Source organism: Fusarium phalaenopsidis, assembly GCF_050370095.1.
Source record: "Fusarium phalaenopsidis strain FUZ10S chromosome Unknown contig_32334, whole genome shotgun sequence".
Lineage (NCBI taxonomy): Eukaryota > Fungi > Ascomycota > Sordariomycetes > Hypocreales > Nectriaceae > Fusarium > Fusarium phalaenopsidis.
In genome coordinates this window covers 621870-640529 of record NW_028145390.1, presented here as the reverse complement: position 1 = coordinate 640529, position 18660 = coordinate 621870, and the positions used below count along the sequence as shown (strand labels likewise).

At 43.5% G+C, this 18660-nt stretch overlaps 4 protein-coding genes across 4 annotated transcripts; 1 reads left to right on the top strand and 3 right to left on the bottom strand.

Annotated features, from left to right (window-relative positions):
- Positions 1-8643: 8643 nt before the first annotated feature.
- Positions 8644-9310, top strand: LRP88_14321 (uncharacterized protein; the record flags this gene model as incomplete). Its single annotated transcript, XM_083250668.1, has 3 exons — positions 8644-8800; positions 8855-9198; positions 9251-9310. 3 exons carry the CDS (start codon positions 8644-8646, stop codon positions 9308-9310), a joined length of 561 nt encoding a protein of 186 aa, XP_083093733.1.
- A 552-nt stretch (positions 9311-9862) lies between these two features.
- On the bottom strand, positions 9863-11341 carry LRP88_14320 (major facilitator superfamily domain-containing protein; the record flags this gene model as incomplete). Its single annotated transcript, XM_083250667.1, has 1 exon — positions 9863-11341. One exon carries the CDS (start codon positions 11339-11341, stop codon positions 9863-9865), a length of 1479 nt encoding a protein of 492 aa, XP_083093732.1.
- Positions 11342-12983: 1642 nt separating this feature from the next.
- Positions 12984-14210, bottom strand: LRP88_14319 (FAD-dependent oxidoreductase; the record flags this gene model as incomplete). Its single annotated transcript, XM_083250666.1, has 2 exons — positions 12984-13658; positions 13719-14210. The coding sequence occupies 2 exons, from the start codon at positions 14208-14210 to the stop codon at positions 12984-12986; spliced, it is 1167 nt and encodes a 388-aa protein (XP_083093731.1).
- A 3007-nt stretch (positions 14211-17217) lies between these two features.
- LRP88_14318 (uncharacterized protein) lies at positions 17218-18313 on the bottom strand (the record flags this gene model as incomplete). Its single annotated transcript, XM_083250665.1, has 2 exons — positions 17218-18176; positions 18232-18313. The coding sequence occupies 2 exons, from the start codon at positions 18311-18313 to the stop codon at positions 17218-17220; spliced, it is 1041 nt and encodes a 346-aa protein (XP_083093730.1).
- Between the last annotated feature and the right edge of the window lie 347 nt (positions 18314-18660).

Genomic DNA, 18660 nt, shown 5'->3' with positions numbered 1-18660 from the left:
CATAAAAGGCTAGAAAGAACTTAGTCTTTGAAACGTGGGTTATAGAGTATCTGATTAGATGCTCTATTTCTCGACCGTAAGCCTTTTTAAGTGGCCCAAAGCACCTAACGTTAAGAGGCTAAAGCAGATGAGATGAATGAGGCGGCATATAAAGCGTGATGATATTGTTCTCCTCGCAATATATCTCAAAGTCGGCCGAGTGGTGGCTTTTATGCCCATCGAGGATCAGAAGACGATAGGGACCAGTTGATCGGTTGGTTATGTGCCGATTGAAGTGCTTTAGCCACTCGAGACCTATCTCGTTATCGGTCTAGCCATTTTGAGACGTCGCAATAGCCTAATCGCCCGGGAGGTTGCTTTCTTAGTACTAATTAGCGAGGTGATATTGGCCCGTAACTATGATAAATGGCTAGATAGCCTGGCCTTCCGCATTGATCGCCTGAATGACTATAACCTATTCCCGGTCTCCAGGCTATACTAATTTCAGTCTTCCACGCCTTTCTGCGCCTATAATAACCATTCCGCTCTAAATTAGGCCTATTATAAAGCTAGTCTCATTAATATTATAGATATTATTTGATTAGATGCCGTACTTCGCGATTATATTCGCCATAAGCTGAAACTAATCGCGGATAATGGTTGGATCTTTGCACTTAGCTCTTTGGTAGTTATATTTGCGAAAAAAATATATCTTAAGGTCTAGGTATCGCTTAATGAAGTTTAAAGCCTAGCGCATGCTAACTAGTAATATATCGCGGTCGGTAAGTAATTAATTAGCTATTTCTTTTATATTATATAGCTAGGGGGGAAATCCTCGTGAATCTAGGTTAAGAATAAACTAAATAATGATTTATTCCTTTAGATCTGATAGTTTGCGTGATTTCGGGATAGTATTGCGTTGAGATTGTATGCTATTATGCCGATGATGTAAGGCATAGTAATTAACCTGGTAGAGCCTTATAGTTTATCGTAGTTTTAAATCTAGGTTATTTTAAAGGGCCTAAAGTGCAAGAAGTAATCTAGCTTCTTTATTTAATTAAGATATCTCTAGTTATAAGGAATTAATTAATTAAATAGTAATGATATTAGATAAGGGATTTTTAGTATACTTGCTTGTCTAGTGCACTCGCTTATTATATATATTATATATAAAATAACTAAGTTTATATTATATATTTTAATAATAAAGAAGCTTAAGGCTATAAAGCTTATAGCTCTCTTATATAAGTATATTAAAAGCTAGTTTAATATACTAAAGGGGATTATTAGTAATTAAGATAAGTTAATTATTAATAAATTTTAGGTAGATCTTATAAGAGAATAAGTAATTTATTACTAATTATTAACTATATATTATCTATAGATAAATAGTTAAATAAAATAAACCTACTAAACGCTAGAGAAGTATCTAAGAGTATATATAAGAGACTTGCCTAAAAGGTAGGTAATATAACTCTTAGACGCCGCCTTTACTTATAATAATAGTAAGTACTTAATTATTAGGGTCTCTTTAATAGAAGCATTATTTAGCTATTACCTAAGATATATAAAATATATCTTAATAAAGATAGAAATAAATATATAAGGTATTACTAAATACTTAATAATACTAAGCCATATATAGACCTAAGTATATATAACGTATATAATAAGCATGCGACGCATCTAAGTATGCGATGCACTTATACTATGCACTAAATCTTAATATTCTTAAGCTTAATAAAAGCCGCAATAAAATAGCTATAGGCTTAAAAAAGTATTTTAATAAACTTAACTCTTAAATAAACTATAGATAATTTTTTAGAATTTCTAAAAAAAGTCTCTTAATAGAAAAAAAAGCTACTTATACAGTGCGAATAATTCTTTTTCTAAACTACCTTATAAGGGATTTTTTTAAAAAGTTTTAAAAAATTATAATAGGTTTTTTATAGCTTAGTTAGTCTAACTCTAAGTTATTAGCTAGTTAAACCTTAAGCTAAATTTCTTAGAATTTTTAAGGCTATTTTAAAATTTGGTATAAATCCCACTATAGGGTAAAATGCGTCGTATACTTAGATGCGTCGCATGCTTATTATGTATGTTATACTAAGAGAAAGCTATAAAATCCTAAGTAAAATATTATAACTTAAGGCATAAGCTATAAACCTATTATTAGGGATAAATTATTAGAGTATTAATAAAGAATTAGAGGTTTAAATACCCTAAATTAGCCCTAAGGTTTATAAGAGCTAAAGTCCTTAATAGGTATAGAAAATAAGCCTATGCCTTAGAGCTATTAGAAAAGTACTAATATATATATAATATATTTTATATATTACTTATAGAGCTATGAAATAATAATGGAACTATTAGTAATATTATATATAAATAGCTAGAGCTTAAGGATAAGCTTAATAAATAGGAAGTAAAAGAGATAATCTTATATAAAGATATAAAAGATAAGACCTTTTATCTTATTAAATAAAAAGGTTAGCTAGTAAAATATAATACTTAGAAACTAAAAAAATACCTAGAGAATATATAAGTAATAATAAAGAAATACCTTAAGATTATAAGGAAAGACTATAAGAAGTGGGATAAGGCATAGCTAGGTATATGCTAAAAGCATAGTAATAAAGAAGTCTTATTAATTTAAAGTATTATTTACTAAAGTATTATAATACTAATATAAAATAATAAAATAAAAACTAAGTTAAAAATAAGGCTATAATAGTAGAAAACTAAGAAAAATATTAGTTAATATATTAATAATAAAACATAGCAAAGTTATTATAGCTTAAAGGTTATTATTACTACTACTATAACTATAACTACCCTAACCTCTACTATAAGTAGTCTAACTATAAGTCTTATAGGCTCGCTTAGGGGGTTAGCTCAGCGAAGGATTAGGAGTATTATTATTATTATTATTATTATTATTATTATTATTACTACCCCTATTAGTAAGATAAGTATACTTATAATTACTAGGAGTTAATAAAGGATTAATAAGGCCTTAGAGATAAGGATGCTAATTAATAAAAGAGATAAAATAAATAGGACTAAGGTTATAATTAATAATAGCCTAGTTAGCGATATTATATAGCTTATTAAGACTACCTATAATATTATAGTCACTACTCTTAATCTTAATATTAACCCTTAGTATATTTTTAGCGCTATCTAAGTAATTAATCGCCTTAAGTAATAACTAGGTAGGAGTATTATTATAAATATAAATAGGAGCGGTAATAATAATATAACTAATTATCTTAGGTAGGGTTATCTAGGCTCTAGCTTATATATAAGATATTAGCTAATATATTAGTAAAAAAAAGATAAAACTTATATCTTAGAGGCAAAGTAGAGATAATAGCTCTTAGTTTAATATAAGCTCCTATGCCTAGATATAAGCTAACTAAACTATACCCTTAGACTTTTATATTATAGGGTCACAGAGGCAATTAATAACCTTTTACTAAGTATATATTATATCTTTAATAGTATAATTAGTATGCTAGATTTAATAATAAGAGTATAAGAAAGGGTTAATAATAATATTATTATAAAAATTATAAATATTATTTTATAAATACTAGGTAATACTTTAAAGCTCGCGAGGAATCTATAAAGTATTAGTAATAACTTAAAGAATATAATAAGAGGGGAGAAAAAAAAACTTATAGAATTATATTTTTTTTTATTATAGACGCATAGTATATAGTAGTTTAGCGATTAATTAGTAATATAAGAGACTTAGGGATCTTTATTTATATATTCTAAGTAATATATATAAGGAACCTTACCTAGATTTATTTTCTAGAAGTTAATAGAAGTATTATACTTGAACTTTAAAAGCATAGTAAAATAAATAACTAGGAGAGATATTACTAAAAGCTATATAATAAATAAGTAAGGAAATAAAAATAATAGGGATTATAAAGGCTATAGCAATAATATTATAATAAGTAGTAAAATTATTATTATAAAAAAAGAAAAATAAAAGAAAAAAGATTATTATAAAATAAAAAACTTTAATTATAATAATAATAATATATTTTAACTACTAATACTAAGTAATTAGTAATATAAAGTAATTATTAACTTAATAATAATAAATTAATTATAAAAGAGAATAATAAATTTATAATAAAAATTATAATTATTATAAAAGAAAAAAATATAAAGAAAGTAATAAATAATTAGTAATTTACTATAAAGAGTTATTAAAGCTTAAGATTAATTAAAAGATACCTATATATAGATATCTTTAGTATTAAATAAGGAAATAAGATAATTAGCTAAGTAAGCTTAAAGGACTAAGCTCCTAGGAGAGGGGGTAATTATAAAAATACCTAGGTTATGCTAGCTTTCGCCGGTAAGTTAGGAAATTATTAAATAGTTATATAAGCTAGAGGCCATATTAAACTCTTCCTATTAAAGACTTAGTAGAGGCTTTAATAAGTTAAAGTCTAATAATAATATAAAACCTACCCTTTTATCTCTAATATTACCCTAATTATATTAATTAAGCCTATACCTTTATATAGCAGCGGAATCATCGAGGAGTAGTAGTTAAGGAAGGTTAGCGCGACTAGGAGTTTAGTATTATAGTATCTGCGGTAAGCCTAGCTATAATATAAGGACTTATTAAATAATAATTAAGATATCTAGGAAAGAGTATAATAAGTAGTTTTAATTAATTAAATAATTTATAGTATTTTTATTATAATATCTTATAAAAAGATAAAAAAAAATATAATACTTATTTATTTATAGTACTTACTTATTATATATATTATAAGGCTATTTTAATAATTTAAATTAAATTAATTAAATTAAATTCTTAATTATAAGGGAGGTTATAAAAAAGATTATATATAGATAGCTATTAACCAAAAGGCTAAAAAAACTAATATTATATTAATATATATAATAAGCGAGCGTTATATATAAGTAAGCATCGCACTTTTACCTTATCTTTATAAAAGTCTTTAAAATAAAGGTCTTTTATAAATATAATTCTAGAAAAATAGGCTTATAAGATATAAGCCTAGGATTCTATTATCTTATATTATAGCTTATGCGCTATCTTATAATTTGCTTACCTAAGCTATATATGCTTAGATAAGCAAGATATCAAGGAGTTATAATAATGCCCCTTTTAGGTCATATTGCCCTTTTAGGAAGGGTCACGTGACTTCGGACTTAGGGCTCTTATACAGCCCAATAAAGCCGATAAAGCCGTGCCTTTCTATCGGGTATTTTCCACCCGGTTTTAAAACTCTTAGTTTAAAACTGTAAGAGTATCGGGCAGGTGCAAAACTAATCCAATAGACCAAAAGATCCGCCAGTGTCAGCACAACGTGCTGGCACTGCCTGCCACATCAGTATATAAGGAGGCCCTCAGGCACTTCGCATCCTTACAGCCAACTAGTGGCGCGTCGCAGTCGGCAAGCAATTGATTAGCTATATCTTTAATACCACATAGCCGGGGGGGAAATCCTCACGAATCTAGGTCAAGAATGAAGTAAATAAGGACCTCTTCCTCTAGATCAGATAGCCTGCGTGATTTCGTGATGGTATCTCGCCTAGAAAGAATACCCTGCTGCCGACGCCAGAGCGTTGTTAGATTGACTGTATAGATCGTTGCAGCGCGTCGGAGCTTTAATTTTGGGTCATTTTAAAGGGCCTGAAGGGCAAGAAGCATTCTAGCCTCATAATTAGATTGTGACATGCTGGGTGGTTAAGAATTAATTGATTAAATAGATAAGGTGTAGGTTGAGGGATTTTTGTTTCACTCGCTTGTCTGTTTCACTTGCTTATTAAGTACGTTAATTAAAGTATAAAATTAATAAAATCTAGATTTAAATTGCATTAAATCGGATTAAATGGTTATGATTAAATTGAGCGCAACCTGAGGCAGCCCAACTTTAGGCCTGGCTGAAACCACTGGCAGCTCTATCGCGAAATATTTGTCTCGGAGAAAAATAGAATATGAGTTTAGATACGAATACTTCACGAAAATAAAGAAGTCATTTATTGCTGTTGTTAAATTGGATAGCTGTGTTTTATGGCGATGTTGAAGCTTCATAATGTGTTCTTTGCTACAGTTGAGGCCCGGCCATTGATGGGTTAGCTGAGCCAGAAGACTGTAAAGAGACATTTCGTAAATGGAAGTGTTTATCCTTGCATAGTAAGTACTCTAGTAATGTGGAACCTTACGCAAGGACGCTGATGTGAGTGTTGTTGGCGTTGTGTGCCGCCTGACCACGCATCAATGATACGCGGCTCGGGCAACAGACGGCAACAGTGGCATAGTGATTGGTGAAGGAGGTGCCCTTAGTAACCAGATGCTTAAGTCTTGATCGTCTGTGAAGAGGAAAACGAGGTTGGGCTTGCGAAGGTGTGCCGACACGAGGCCGTAAGAGGTGGCCAGGGCCGTAACAAAAGCTCGAGAGATCTTCATGTTCAGGAATGATATCTCTGGTCTTCCATCTTGTCCCCTCTCGTATCAGCTACAACAGCCCTATTTTAATACAGAAGGGCCTCAACTCTTAAAGCTGTTCAGCATGTCGCCATACCTCGCGTCTCTGCCGAATGTTAGTCGGCGGGCGATAGTTGCCTTTTTGGGTCCGCGTGCTTAGCCCTTCGCTTCGGACAAGGGAAGCGCGGGCGCGGATAAAATGCCGCGTATTTACAGCCGCATCTGAATAGAACCCGTGGTAAGATTCCAACAAACCAGACCGATCAACCTTGGCGGTTGTGTTCCACGATCAACGACTCAGCACATCTAGGCGAGGCCACAATCTCATGAGTCTTGGGCACTACCATTGGGTCGTAGCCCTCGTGACAGAGTTGCCCCTATCGTCGCGTTTCCCTGGCTCGGCTGCTTGGACAAGGTATTGATCTGCGAAGCATATTCACCATTCTCGTCATGCTTGGATTGCGCTTCTGGGCCTCTCAAAGGCTTTATGGCGTTATGAATAGTGCTGCTTCGTTTTCTTCTGCCTTCTTTATGTTGTCTTGGATCTGCTGTCATTTATGCAGGAAGACACAGGTCCCATGTAGAAGGGTTGACAAAGATGACAGACTCTGTGCGAATGTTAGTCAGTAGCTAAATTGTAAAGAAGTTGTTTCATTTTTGTTTTTTGGTGGTACTGTATCGAGCAGCTAAGTAGCAGAATTCTACCAACGCACCGACATTTGTTCCGAGTTGAGTGTCCTCTGTTTGGTTGGTGTGGCACAACCTACAGTCATCTTGGTGAAGTGGTGGGCTGACAGCTCGGCCTCTTGGAGGCTATGTACTTCGGCAGGCTCGCGAATAAGGAGTAAGACAAGAGGGCTAACTCCAAGCGACAGGTTGATAACTTTATGTCCCAATAGTATCGATCAGATATGCGCCTAAATTTTACAAATAATTAAGCTTTAAGCTGATGCTCGAGCCCATGAGCCTTGATTCATGCGTGAACACAGCAGCGTCATGGGCGAACACAACACACATCAAGGTGCCATCTCAGCTGATTGGACACAATGCTACCCATCTGCCAGCACCTAGACATTCAGGCACACAATTGGGGCCCAAGTGCGCAAGGCAGTTTTAACCCTCCATTTTTGAGGTGGCACTCCGCCACCACCTCAATTCCACCTCACTTTCACCTCAAACCCACCCCTCATCCACCCTACATGCGCACCTATTTAAAGACTACCCCCAGATCTAATTCTCTGCTTGATTCAACTTCACTTCTATCTCCACTCAAAGATTCGACAGTCACGGTGACGAGCAACAACTTCTTGACCAGTGAATCTCTCCTGCAAAGATACGACCTTGTGGCTCAGTTAACCCATCAAGGGCCGGGCTTCAACTATAATAAAGAACACGCCACCAACACATCATAGCATCACGACCCAATGCTAACACAGTGGTTTTTTTTAACCTTCTGCTGCTTGCAGTAGAAGCTGCAAAGATACTTTCCAGTAAGTGGATCATTGTGTCTTTATTGATGACTAACAACTCACTCTTTGCAGCTACAACGGCCATGGCAGGAATGGAACCGTCGATCGAATCACCTACTCCGCCGGGGCAGCAATGGATTTTGTGTTATGATTCGATCTCCCCTCCCTCTGTTTCTTCTTCGCAGGGCTCCTACCATTACACGAAACGGCCTGTTGAAGATGGAAGGCCCATCGCCCAAGGACTGTCGCCATCCCCTTGGAGAGAAAAGCAGCAACCGCGATTTGCTTGCCCTTTTCGCAAACTCTCCTCGTTGCTCAGCCAAGGAGGCGTGGGTTCCAAAAGAGAATTACCGAGTCGGAGGCAACTACTTTGGCACATTGGCAAGACTCACCGTTTTTCTGAGGACCCTCCAAGAGCTCGCACGCGTAAAAAAAAAAAAAAAGCCTAGAGCCCAGAGTGGAAAGCATGCTCCAACTACAAGCCGTGGTAGCCTACCTGCAAGCAACAGCGCCCCCCTCCACGGACACCGAAGATGAGCCACCAGTTTGGTTCATGGAGAACGAGATAGGCTGGGTAAAAATGTGTGACCGTTTGACGTTCCTATTCGACCAATTGGCTGTCTGCATCATAGTTTGTTCAGGTTCCTCTTGTTTATGGTCCTATCTTTTATGGTACTACTCTGAGTTCCCCGGGCGTATACGGCCACCATGTACGACCATGCCGTGGATAATCTGGCCGGCGTTGATGGTGCTCTGTGGGGTGTCTGCTGGATGTTTTATTCCTCTCCTGGAAGGACCACTGGAGTGACGGAGCCGCAGGACCAGTCGTTTCTCGATTATCAGCTACAACCTGAAGGAATTGGCGGTGAGTCCCTCAACTAATACTGGACGTTGACTCTGGCTTATCGTGACTTATTAGGGGAACTACTCTTTTCGGGATTAAACGACGTCGACCTCGTTTCCCACTCGTTTTGGGACCCTTCGTTTTCTGATGAATGGTGGACTCCTCAGCAGCCTAGCACAATCTATGATCCCCTGATAATGACCCTGGATCATGATATGGAAGCCTGTCCACCAGATATCAAGAGGCCAGCCCGTCCCGATATCGACGGTCAATCCAGCTCAAAGTCTCACGAATCCTCCTCATCTACCTTCAACATCACAGCTCGCTCTCTCGCCCAGCGTTCAGCTACAGTCTCAAAGCCAAGAGAGTGGGGCAGTTACCGAGGATATTATCGACAACATTGTAGCGACTACATCCAGGTGCGTATTTATGAACTTACCATGATACCTAGCAACTGACTGAATCTACCAGGCCCATTACTACCAGCCGGCTCAAATGCCCAGACTGCGACAAAATCCTTTCAAGACATGACTCCCTTAAACGCCATCAGCAGACGCAGCATAATCGGGAGGTGGAGGAGCATCTCTGTCCTCACAAATCATGTAAGCGATCAAGACAAGGATCTGGCTTCTCTCGACCTGATGGGCTCCGACGGCACCTGAAGGCTTGCAAGTCACGGCGTACAAGGGGTGCCACACTGGTTGTTGAGTCCGTGGATATCCAGCCAGACAGCGGAAACGAGACGAGAGAAGAGAGTCAAGCGCCCAGCTCCGGCCGTAACACCCGCAGCATAGAAAATCCCGATGATGCAAACCATCCACAGTCTTCCTCTGACAGCTTGATTGTGGGCTTACGAAGGCGTCTTGCAGAGGCAGAAGCTGCCTGTGACAGAGCGAAACGCGAGTACGAAGAGGCACAGCGAAAGGTAGCAAACTACCAGACGACGATCGAAATGTTGGAAAAGGAACGCACAGCATGAGAACATAGGGACGCATCTTTGCTTTTCGGGCTTGCGGTGGCTCCTGTTGCCCTAACTCCACATTTAACGACAGAATGAAAAAACAGAATTAGATTTCAATGCATCTATGCACTTGTTTCGTACTTACTTCTCTTTCGCAGTCGTTCACCAAACACCCAGAAACACCAAGGAATAGGTGCCATCAGAAGCGTACAACAGGCCAAAATGGTGGTTCCCCAACCCGCGCCTAGTGATTGAAACATGCGCAACGCAAAGAGTGGGAACGCGAAGCCCAGAGTGTACCTACTGAGCATCATTGCGCCATTTGCCGAGGCGCCATAGAGAGGACCATAAGAGTCCAACATGAAAAGATTCACCCCAGCGTAGATGAGCAGAGAGGCCACCATTGACATGCCCTGGAAGAAAATGGGGGCGAACCAATGGATGCGGTATTGCGCTGTCCAGCCAGCAATGAGAAGACTCGTTGGGAGGAGAAGGCTGCCCGCCATGGCCGGCACCAGGCGGTTCTTAGGGTCGAGGGGCTCAGTGTCGTCGTGGGTTCTTTGCCATCGGGTGAGGCGTTTCTGGTAGAATGAAAAATCGATCAGGACAAAGGGGCCGCAGGCCATAAAAGTCCCAAGCGTAACACCAAGATACGAAAGAGATTCGCTGGTTTCGTCAAAATCGTAGTAGTGTCGGAAAATCCAGGGAACTGATGTGACGAAAGTATATAACAGTCCAAAGATGAAGCCGTTGTACAAGCTGACGAGTGTGACGATGGGTTCGGTAAACAACATGTGTAGAGGCCTCAAAATGAGGACGGTGAAGAAGTGTCGAATAGTCCTTGCGACCGATGTTTGCTGAGAGGAAGTATCGCCAAGACCCATTCTGATAGCTCGACGGCGGAGGACAACTTTTTTATAAGTTTCTTTGGTGAATAGGACTGGGATGTAGAGAGCAACGGTGGCCATTATAGCCACCCACTGCGTCCATCGCCAGCCTTTGGATCGTACAATGAAGCCGCCAATCAGAGGAGCAATAGTTGAGCCGAGAGACGGGATAGAGTAGTAGATACCAAGATTGGCTCCGCGATACCGAGGCTCGGAATAGTCCAGGATAGTAGCTGAGACGTTGTTGATGTTGGGCGCGGCGAACACGCCAGCAAAGAAACGGCAGATAATTAAACTGACCACATTCTTGGAGAATCCAGACCCGACCATGAACAGGAGAAAGATTGGAGTCGTGGCTACAAACACCGTCTTCCGCCCATATGTCTCTGAGAGAGGGGCGCCAACAATTGGGCCGCAAGCCATGCCAAGATTGTACATTGACAGCGGGAGGACAGCCACAAGCCGACTCTGATGGAATTCTTGTTGGACAGCCTCTTGGGCAGGGGCGTAGATCGCACCGGCGAAGCAGCTGGCAAAGGCAAGCGAAGTGATGCTGGCGATGCTGAGGATGCGCACAGTAGCTGGAAAGTTGCGAGGGTTGTCCGGGTCGTCAGGGCCAGTCCAATCGTAGGCAGCATTCATCCGCCTGATAATCTGGTGTGTATCAGTCGGCGGAGGGGCGATGTGTACGCCTCTTCTGGTCGTTTCGACCATTTCTGGATGGGTAGCGGCCTCCATGGTGAAGCCTGCGCTCTGCAATTGTATAGCTTAGGAGATTTAGACAGAAAAAAACTAAACAATTTGACAACTTATAACAGAGAAGTGTTTTGGTAGTATTCTTCATGTCGTTTGCGCCCTTGTGCTCGGTCAATGTTGCGATTTGCCGATCCTCGAGTTGATCCTCCTCCAACTCGGCAAAATGGAGACCCTTCCCGCGAAAGTTTTTATATGACGTCTACTCAAGAACAACCCGATTGGCTACAACCCTTCGTCTTGGCTATTAATACAACCATGACGGGTCTCGGCTTTCAACCTGGTTCACGATATTCGGGCTTCGGTTGCCAAGGTCGGTGACAAATTGGCCGAGGCCGACGTGGAAATGGACCGAGCCGCGAAGTATTCCGAACATCAGAGCTTTATTCTCCATTTACTCCTATTTCCCTCCAAAGAACTGTCTTATTTCGTCCAACGTTTCCTCTTTCCTCTCCATCCAAGGGAAATGACCACATTTCTCAAGCACCACCAGTTTAGAATCTTTGATGCCTTGTTTGGTCGCCTCTCCCTGAGTGGGAGTGCAAATGGGATCTTCTCTACTGGATATCATCAAGATACTTGCATTGACTGGCTCCAACTGTTCCTCCTGGCACTTGGATCGCCGATATTTGCCATGCAGCATCTGATAGTTCCACAGCGGGGCCTCTTTCAGCGTCGCTAGCGGAGACGCTGATGCACAAGAAGGGTCGTAAAAGTAAACCGGGAGGAACTTTTTAATCGTTTCGGCGAATTCCAAGTCGGAGAGGTCGTCCCAGGAACCTGTCCACGCCTCAAGGGCAGCGTGAAACCGGGAATCTTGTCTCTTCTGGGCGAGCACAGCTCCCATAGATTGGCTATCATCAAAATCTTCCAACTGGTGATTTAGAAGAACTAGACTGTCGACTTTGTCTGGATACCTGATGGCGTACCAGAGGGCGGTTGTCCCACCTCCAGAATGACCCATCAGCCGTGGAATGGTGTTGAGCTTCAACTCTTGGCGCAGAGCTTCCACATCGTCGGCCAGATGCCAGCTCGTCATGACTTCAGAGTTGCGTCTGGTGGATTTCGCGTTGCTTCTAAATTCAAGGTAGATCAAAGTGAACTTTTCTCCGAGGTCGGCGAGGCCTTCTTGTAGGTAAAATGACCCGATGCCCCATGCCGGGGGTAGAACGATGACGGGTGGACCACTACCGTAAATAAAATAATGAAGAAGAAAGTCGTCGCTTGTGCGGAACAAATGTTCGCTTGGGCCGGGGATGGAAGAGGTCTCCGAGTTCCTTGTCTCCGATTGGCTAGGGGAGCATCATGGTAGCCTTCAACACTTTGAACCCTTGTCCCTGGGGCGATCACTTCAGGCTGGTGTTTGATTTCGTTAGGTCTCACGGGCCAGGCTATGGGTAGAGGCGCCAGAAGAACATGCTCAATATTCCCGGGACGGTCACCGTTAAAAGCTCTGTTCACATCAGAATGGAAGTGACTCGAGTCAATCTCAGAAATCGGTTGAGGGTGTTGGTTATAAATGTTTGAGATAGTCGAATCCGTCCGAAATAATCTAACTTGAACTTAAACCTCTGTCTATCATTTGTACCCTCAGTCAAACAGCCTACTTTGAACTCCCCTGAATGATCTGAACCAGTCCATTCGGAGCATCTTCAGCAAATAACACCTCCGCAGATCCCATACTTCGTTCAATCAAGTCTCTGCCACGCTTAAACATGTCCTCTTCGTACTCAGCAATAGCACGGTCCAAGTCATCGCCAGTCCCAAACTCAAGAATCTTCTCCAAAAGAACCAAAGAGTCGTACATGGCACAGTTGACACCCTCTCCGACAAATGGAGTTGACACGTGGGCTGCGTCGCCGATCAGAGTGACCTGAGGGGCGTGTTCCCAGCTCAGAGAGTCAGGGGTCATGTGGTAGAGCGGCCAGTAGCGAAAGCCACCCTCGCTATTGGCGATAATGGCCTTGACCTTGTCATCCCAGTCCGCAAAATATTCCGGTTGAGACAAGAAGAACTCTCGGGCCAGGTCGCCGTTGTCAGCGACAAGGTCAACGTTGGGATTGCCGTAAGCAAAGGCATTCTCATCCGCCGTAAGACCGAGATAGATTCGATAGGAACCATCGCTCATCTGCTGCACGGCTAAATGCTTCCTTGAGTCAAAGGCAAGCATGCTTCCGTGGCCGACCCTGGCTTCGACTTGGGAGTAGAATGGGTTGCCGGGTGAAATCTTGCCTTCGATGTAGGACTTGCCAGAGTACCGGGGCTTCGCAGGAGTAAGCTACAGGGTGTTAACCTGGACCTATAACCATGTCTTGAGAATGAGTGATGGGCGACTTACCAAGTGTCGGACCTTGCTCCAGGCTCCGTCAGCTCCAACTACCAGCCGGAAGCCGGTTGCATTAGTCCCATCAGCAAAGTGAAGGACAACATTTCCCTTAGCATTCCTTTCCACTTGCTTCACGGGCTTGTTCCACTGGATCTTATGCGAAGGAATTGAGTCGAGCAGAAGTTTGCGAAGTTGAACTCGGTCAATCTCGGGCGCATCTCGTCCCTCGCCAAATTTGACGAGCTGCTTGCCCGTCTTGTCAGCGACCTGGGCCACAGTCGCATCACGACGGGCGAGTTTCTCAAATTCGGCAGATAGCCCTCCACGCTTGAGTGCTTCCTGTCCTGTCGCTCCGTGAATGTCAAGGGAGCCACCCTGTCCGGGGGGCGAGTTTTCAGAGACGTTGCGTTCGTAGACAACGTAGTCGATGTTGTTGCATTCGAGAAGGCGGGCTAGAGTAAGGCCGCTGGGGCCACCCCCGATAATCGCGATCTGAGGTGCCATAATGAGAGCGAAGTGGTATGTTTAAAAGGGTGAACGAGATTGTGAAATAGTTTGGATGACCCATGGATTCTAGAAGAAAGGGAGAAACTATATAATGGCGCTACAGTATGAGCGGACAATCAATTAATTTGTCATACCCGAAATCTTACCTGATTGTCATAATCCCAGGATGGTCTAACATGAAGTTGAACCCAAGGTCGCGATAGAGGCGTCCGAATTGCCACCCCTGATTGGGCAAGCCCGGATATCAGAGTCCGTTGGTCGCGGCGTAAGCTCCGGGTCCAACGACTGTGAGTGGTCAGCCCCGGAGGATGACGACCTCCATTCCGGAGCTGACCAGTGGGATCGACCGTAAGCCAAACCTCCCTCCCCGGAATCCGGAAACTCTCTCCTCTTCCACACATCGACTGACGATCCCTGAAACAGACATGAATGACAACGCATCCTCTGCGGGCTCAGATGTGCCCCGATTCGCTGTGAGTGTACCATTCTAGGAAGAGGAGCACACAATCCCTAATCACAAGGAGCAGTGTGACTTTTGTCGGGAGAAGAAGATCAAGTAGGTTGTCTGTTCTTCCTTTTGCCACGAACGAGCCGCTCATTGACTTTGTCAGATGCTCTAAAGAACTGCCCAAGTGCGCCGCGTGCAAGCCATGGCCTGGAAAATGCATATACTCGAAGCAAGGGGCGACCGCAAAGAGTCGGACCCCGAAAACTAGGTGAGTGATGCAGCCGTGCCCAATTTGGCGATAGATTAACAGTCACAAAGGGAAGGTGAAGAGAGGAAGCCTCGGCCTATAGCCGTGCCAGAACCAATCGGAGTCGAGGATAGACTACGGCGCATCGAGAACAGTTTGGAACTCCTGACCAACTCTGTAAATCAGCTACTGGTCGCCTCTGGCAGCAGAACATCACCTCATGCCAGTAGTGCCTCTAACGAAAGCGGCAACCTGGACCCTGCCCCCGAAACTGAACGACGGTCTCCCGGACAAACACATACCTTCTCGCCCCTGGACGAAGCGGCAAGAATACTTCAGTCCTTTCAGGATAAATCAGGTCCTTCACCTGAACACCAGCAGGCCCAATCATGCCTACAAGGCCTTTCTGAGGTGCTCACAAACATTTCGCTTCACCATGGAACCATCGAAGAGGCCAGCTCAAGCCGGAGGTTCTATATACCGACTAAAGAGACTGGGTATGCCTTGATGGGCCAGTTCTTGAAGCACTCCGAACTTGGAGATTTCATGTTCCTCACTCCCTCAGACGATACCCTACGTCAGGTCTTGTTCGAGCCAGAGACTGTTACTGCCAAAGCATGGGTTGTCTTTGTCAATTATATGCTCCTGGCTCTAGCGACTGGGAGTGGACTGCATGCTGACGCTGCTACAGCTTTCAGAAAGAACATGTGTCTGGCCCTGGATGATGCGAAAATCTTCCTAGAGCCGAGCGAGGTCAACATTCAGGCCTTGATCTTGTTGGCCCTTCATGGAGAAGACTTTGCACTGCCTAACATGTCTTGGATGCTAACAGGACAAGCTTGTCAACAAGCTCAAGTGCTAAAATTGCACTCAGTTACCGGCTCTGACACCTCATCGCCGGAACAGCAACGCCGGTTGTGTCTGTTCTGGGCACTGTTCATGGCCGACAAGTCGTGCTCGTTGGCATTTGGACGCCCAGTATTTCTCCCTGCAGAGTGGTTTCAAAATGTGCCGCTGCCACAGTTTAAATATCTTCAACAGTTTCATGCCCATCACTCACAAGGCCAGCCAGCAACGTCAGAATTCGGGGCACACTTGTTCCTGCAAACTATCCAGCTTTCCAAGTTGATTGGATTTATCCTCTTCCCGAAGGGTGCTAGTTCAGAAACTGATATGCTCAATAGTTTGCTGAACAGTTGGTATCAGCAGACGTACGAGGTACGTTTTTCTAGTGACTGTGAGAGACAAATTGACTGACAATCTCTAAGCTTCTTTCTGAAGCTCGGGAATCTGAGACAGAAAGTCACAACACGGCCCAGTCTCGTGAAATGTCCTTGGGTATTTTGTCAGTTCAATTCCGGTACTTGACTGCCTGCATCATTCTTCAGGGTTCCCGCTCCGGCAATGAGGAGTTACGAATTTCCTATTCAAGACAAGCGATATCCCTGCTTCCAAATATAGTCTCCAACTGGAGTCAGGTCTACAACCCAGCAGTCTGGTAAGCAATCCCGCCGATGCCCAGTTACTACACCCAACGGCTTACTTGTTGATCAAGGGAACTTCTATACTTTCCATTCACCCCGTTCTTCGTTCTATTCGGAAACATCATGAAAGATCCGTCCGCTTCAACAGTACCTCAGGACCTTGAGCTGCTAGAAACAGCCAAAACATATTTTTCTCGGATGCGCACACATCTTTACGTGCTTGCGGGTATTACTTCCAAACTCGAACATACTGCTAGAGTGTTCCTAAATCTTGCACGAGAGCATGCCAATAAGCCTGGATCCGGATCTCCGGTGAACCGGGGGTTGCAGGACGACATGGTGGCCCCTCTGCCCCTGACAATCACGGACCCAGGGCAAGCGGCTTTCTCGTTTGCCGATACTCAACACAACCAACAGCCTCCAACTTTGGACGATGTAGATATTGAGACATTTCTACACTGGTTGCCGCAAAATATCCCCGTGCAGTCGACAGCAGATGTTGGCATGGGGAAGTTTGGGGGAACGGCCCCGAGCCAGGAAACCCGAGGGATGAAGCGCAGCATTGACAGCACCTTTGACTGGTTTTCTTGGGACACATATTACGCCAGTGGGACAATTTTGTAGTCCATTCGCCGCTTTTCATCCAAGACACGCTCAATTTCTACCAAATCTTTCTCTCCCTGGCGGTGGGTTGAGAGTGGACTATGGCAAGTATGTTCGACTTGAGCTATGGTAACAGCTTTAACCTATATCTATTTACAAAGCATGGATGAAAATAACCATATTTCCACATATCAATTGTATGGATACACGCCCAGTGAGTGTTTACTCAGTAGGGGCGGGCGGGTCGGCCGAGTAAAGCTGGGCAACGAAATCGACGGGTGTGAAAGACTCTGGTCGGCCCTCGGCGATAGAGTTGCCAAAATGCAAATTCGTGGCCGGTGTAAATGGATCTGGAGATGCCTTGGAATAGAACTGGCTCCAAGGGGTGCCCGCCTTTGCATGACATCCAGGAGTGCACTCGCCCCGCTGTGCAGTGCACACCAAAGGCTGCCCAGCGACGGGCTGCTCGCAGCTCACGGGTGAGAACCAGCTTATGGTCGGCAGTTGGCAGGAAATAAGTCCGGACGGAAAGTAGTCATCGGTTCCGTAGCTGACGCAAACGTACTTGCCATTGGTTTGTCGCAAAAGGTTGGTGCAAGGTTCGACCGTGAAAGCCATGGGCTCGTAGCCGTCGGCCGTGGTGTCGAGGACGACAGGGGAGCCGTGCTGACCGTTACTCCTTATCACTTGACTTCCCTCGCTGCCCTGAACGACTGCCTTGAAGGCGGGGTTGGGGTTAGGGGTAGCACAAGGGTCGACCGAAGTGGAGGAAGTGGAAGCAGCCTCGGATGTGGAAGACTCTGCAGATTCTGTCGTAGACTGAGTAGTGGATCCGGAAGTAACAGACTCGGTGACCGAAGTAGAAGAAACAGGCTCGGTTGTAGAAGACGAAGCAGACTCTGTTGTGGAAGCGGATGTAGCGGATTCAGTTGACGACACAACAGTTGTGGACTCAGTTGAGAGGGTGGTGGAATCAGCGCTAGACACAGTGGTCGAGGCAGTTTCGGAGGTCGCGGACTCGGTTGAAGTGGCAGTTTCAGTATTTGCGCTTGACTCTATCGCCTTGGAAGTCTCAGTCTCGGTCTCAGTGGATGTCTCTTCAACTGTGGATGACAGGGACAGCTCTAAAGAGGTCACCGAAGTCGAAGCCGCAGACGACACAGTCACGACCGAAGAGGACCCTGTAAAGCCTCAATTAGCAAGGCAAATCCCCGCCATGAAATATGCTTCACTCACCTGACTGTGGCTTGCATGGCGAGGCAAGCGACTCGGCCGAGAAAAGGCCCACAGCCAGAGAAAGAAAGACACCAGAACGCATCGTTGGGCGATTAACGAAAGAATGAGACGAACGATGGCTGAACTAGATGGAAAATAGCCCGCCATGGCTTTTTATTAGTTTTAGATGGCTTGACACAATAAAAGGGGCCTCGCCCGTTGGTCGTGTTTAATCAAAGAGGATGGGTCTTGGAGATTCAATAGTCGCTGCATTAGCATCCCTGGTTGGTTAGCTGTCATCAATAGCTCTCTTTAACCGCAGCTGAGGTGGGCCGACACGAGAATAAACGTCTTGGCTAAGCAATAGCTTGATATCAGCCCCAGTCGCTTCGGCCGGGACGGAAGAGACGGGCGGAAACAAAGGCCGAGAAAGACGGTCTTGGTCTTCTG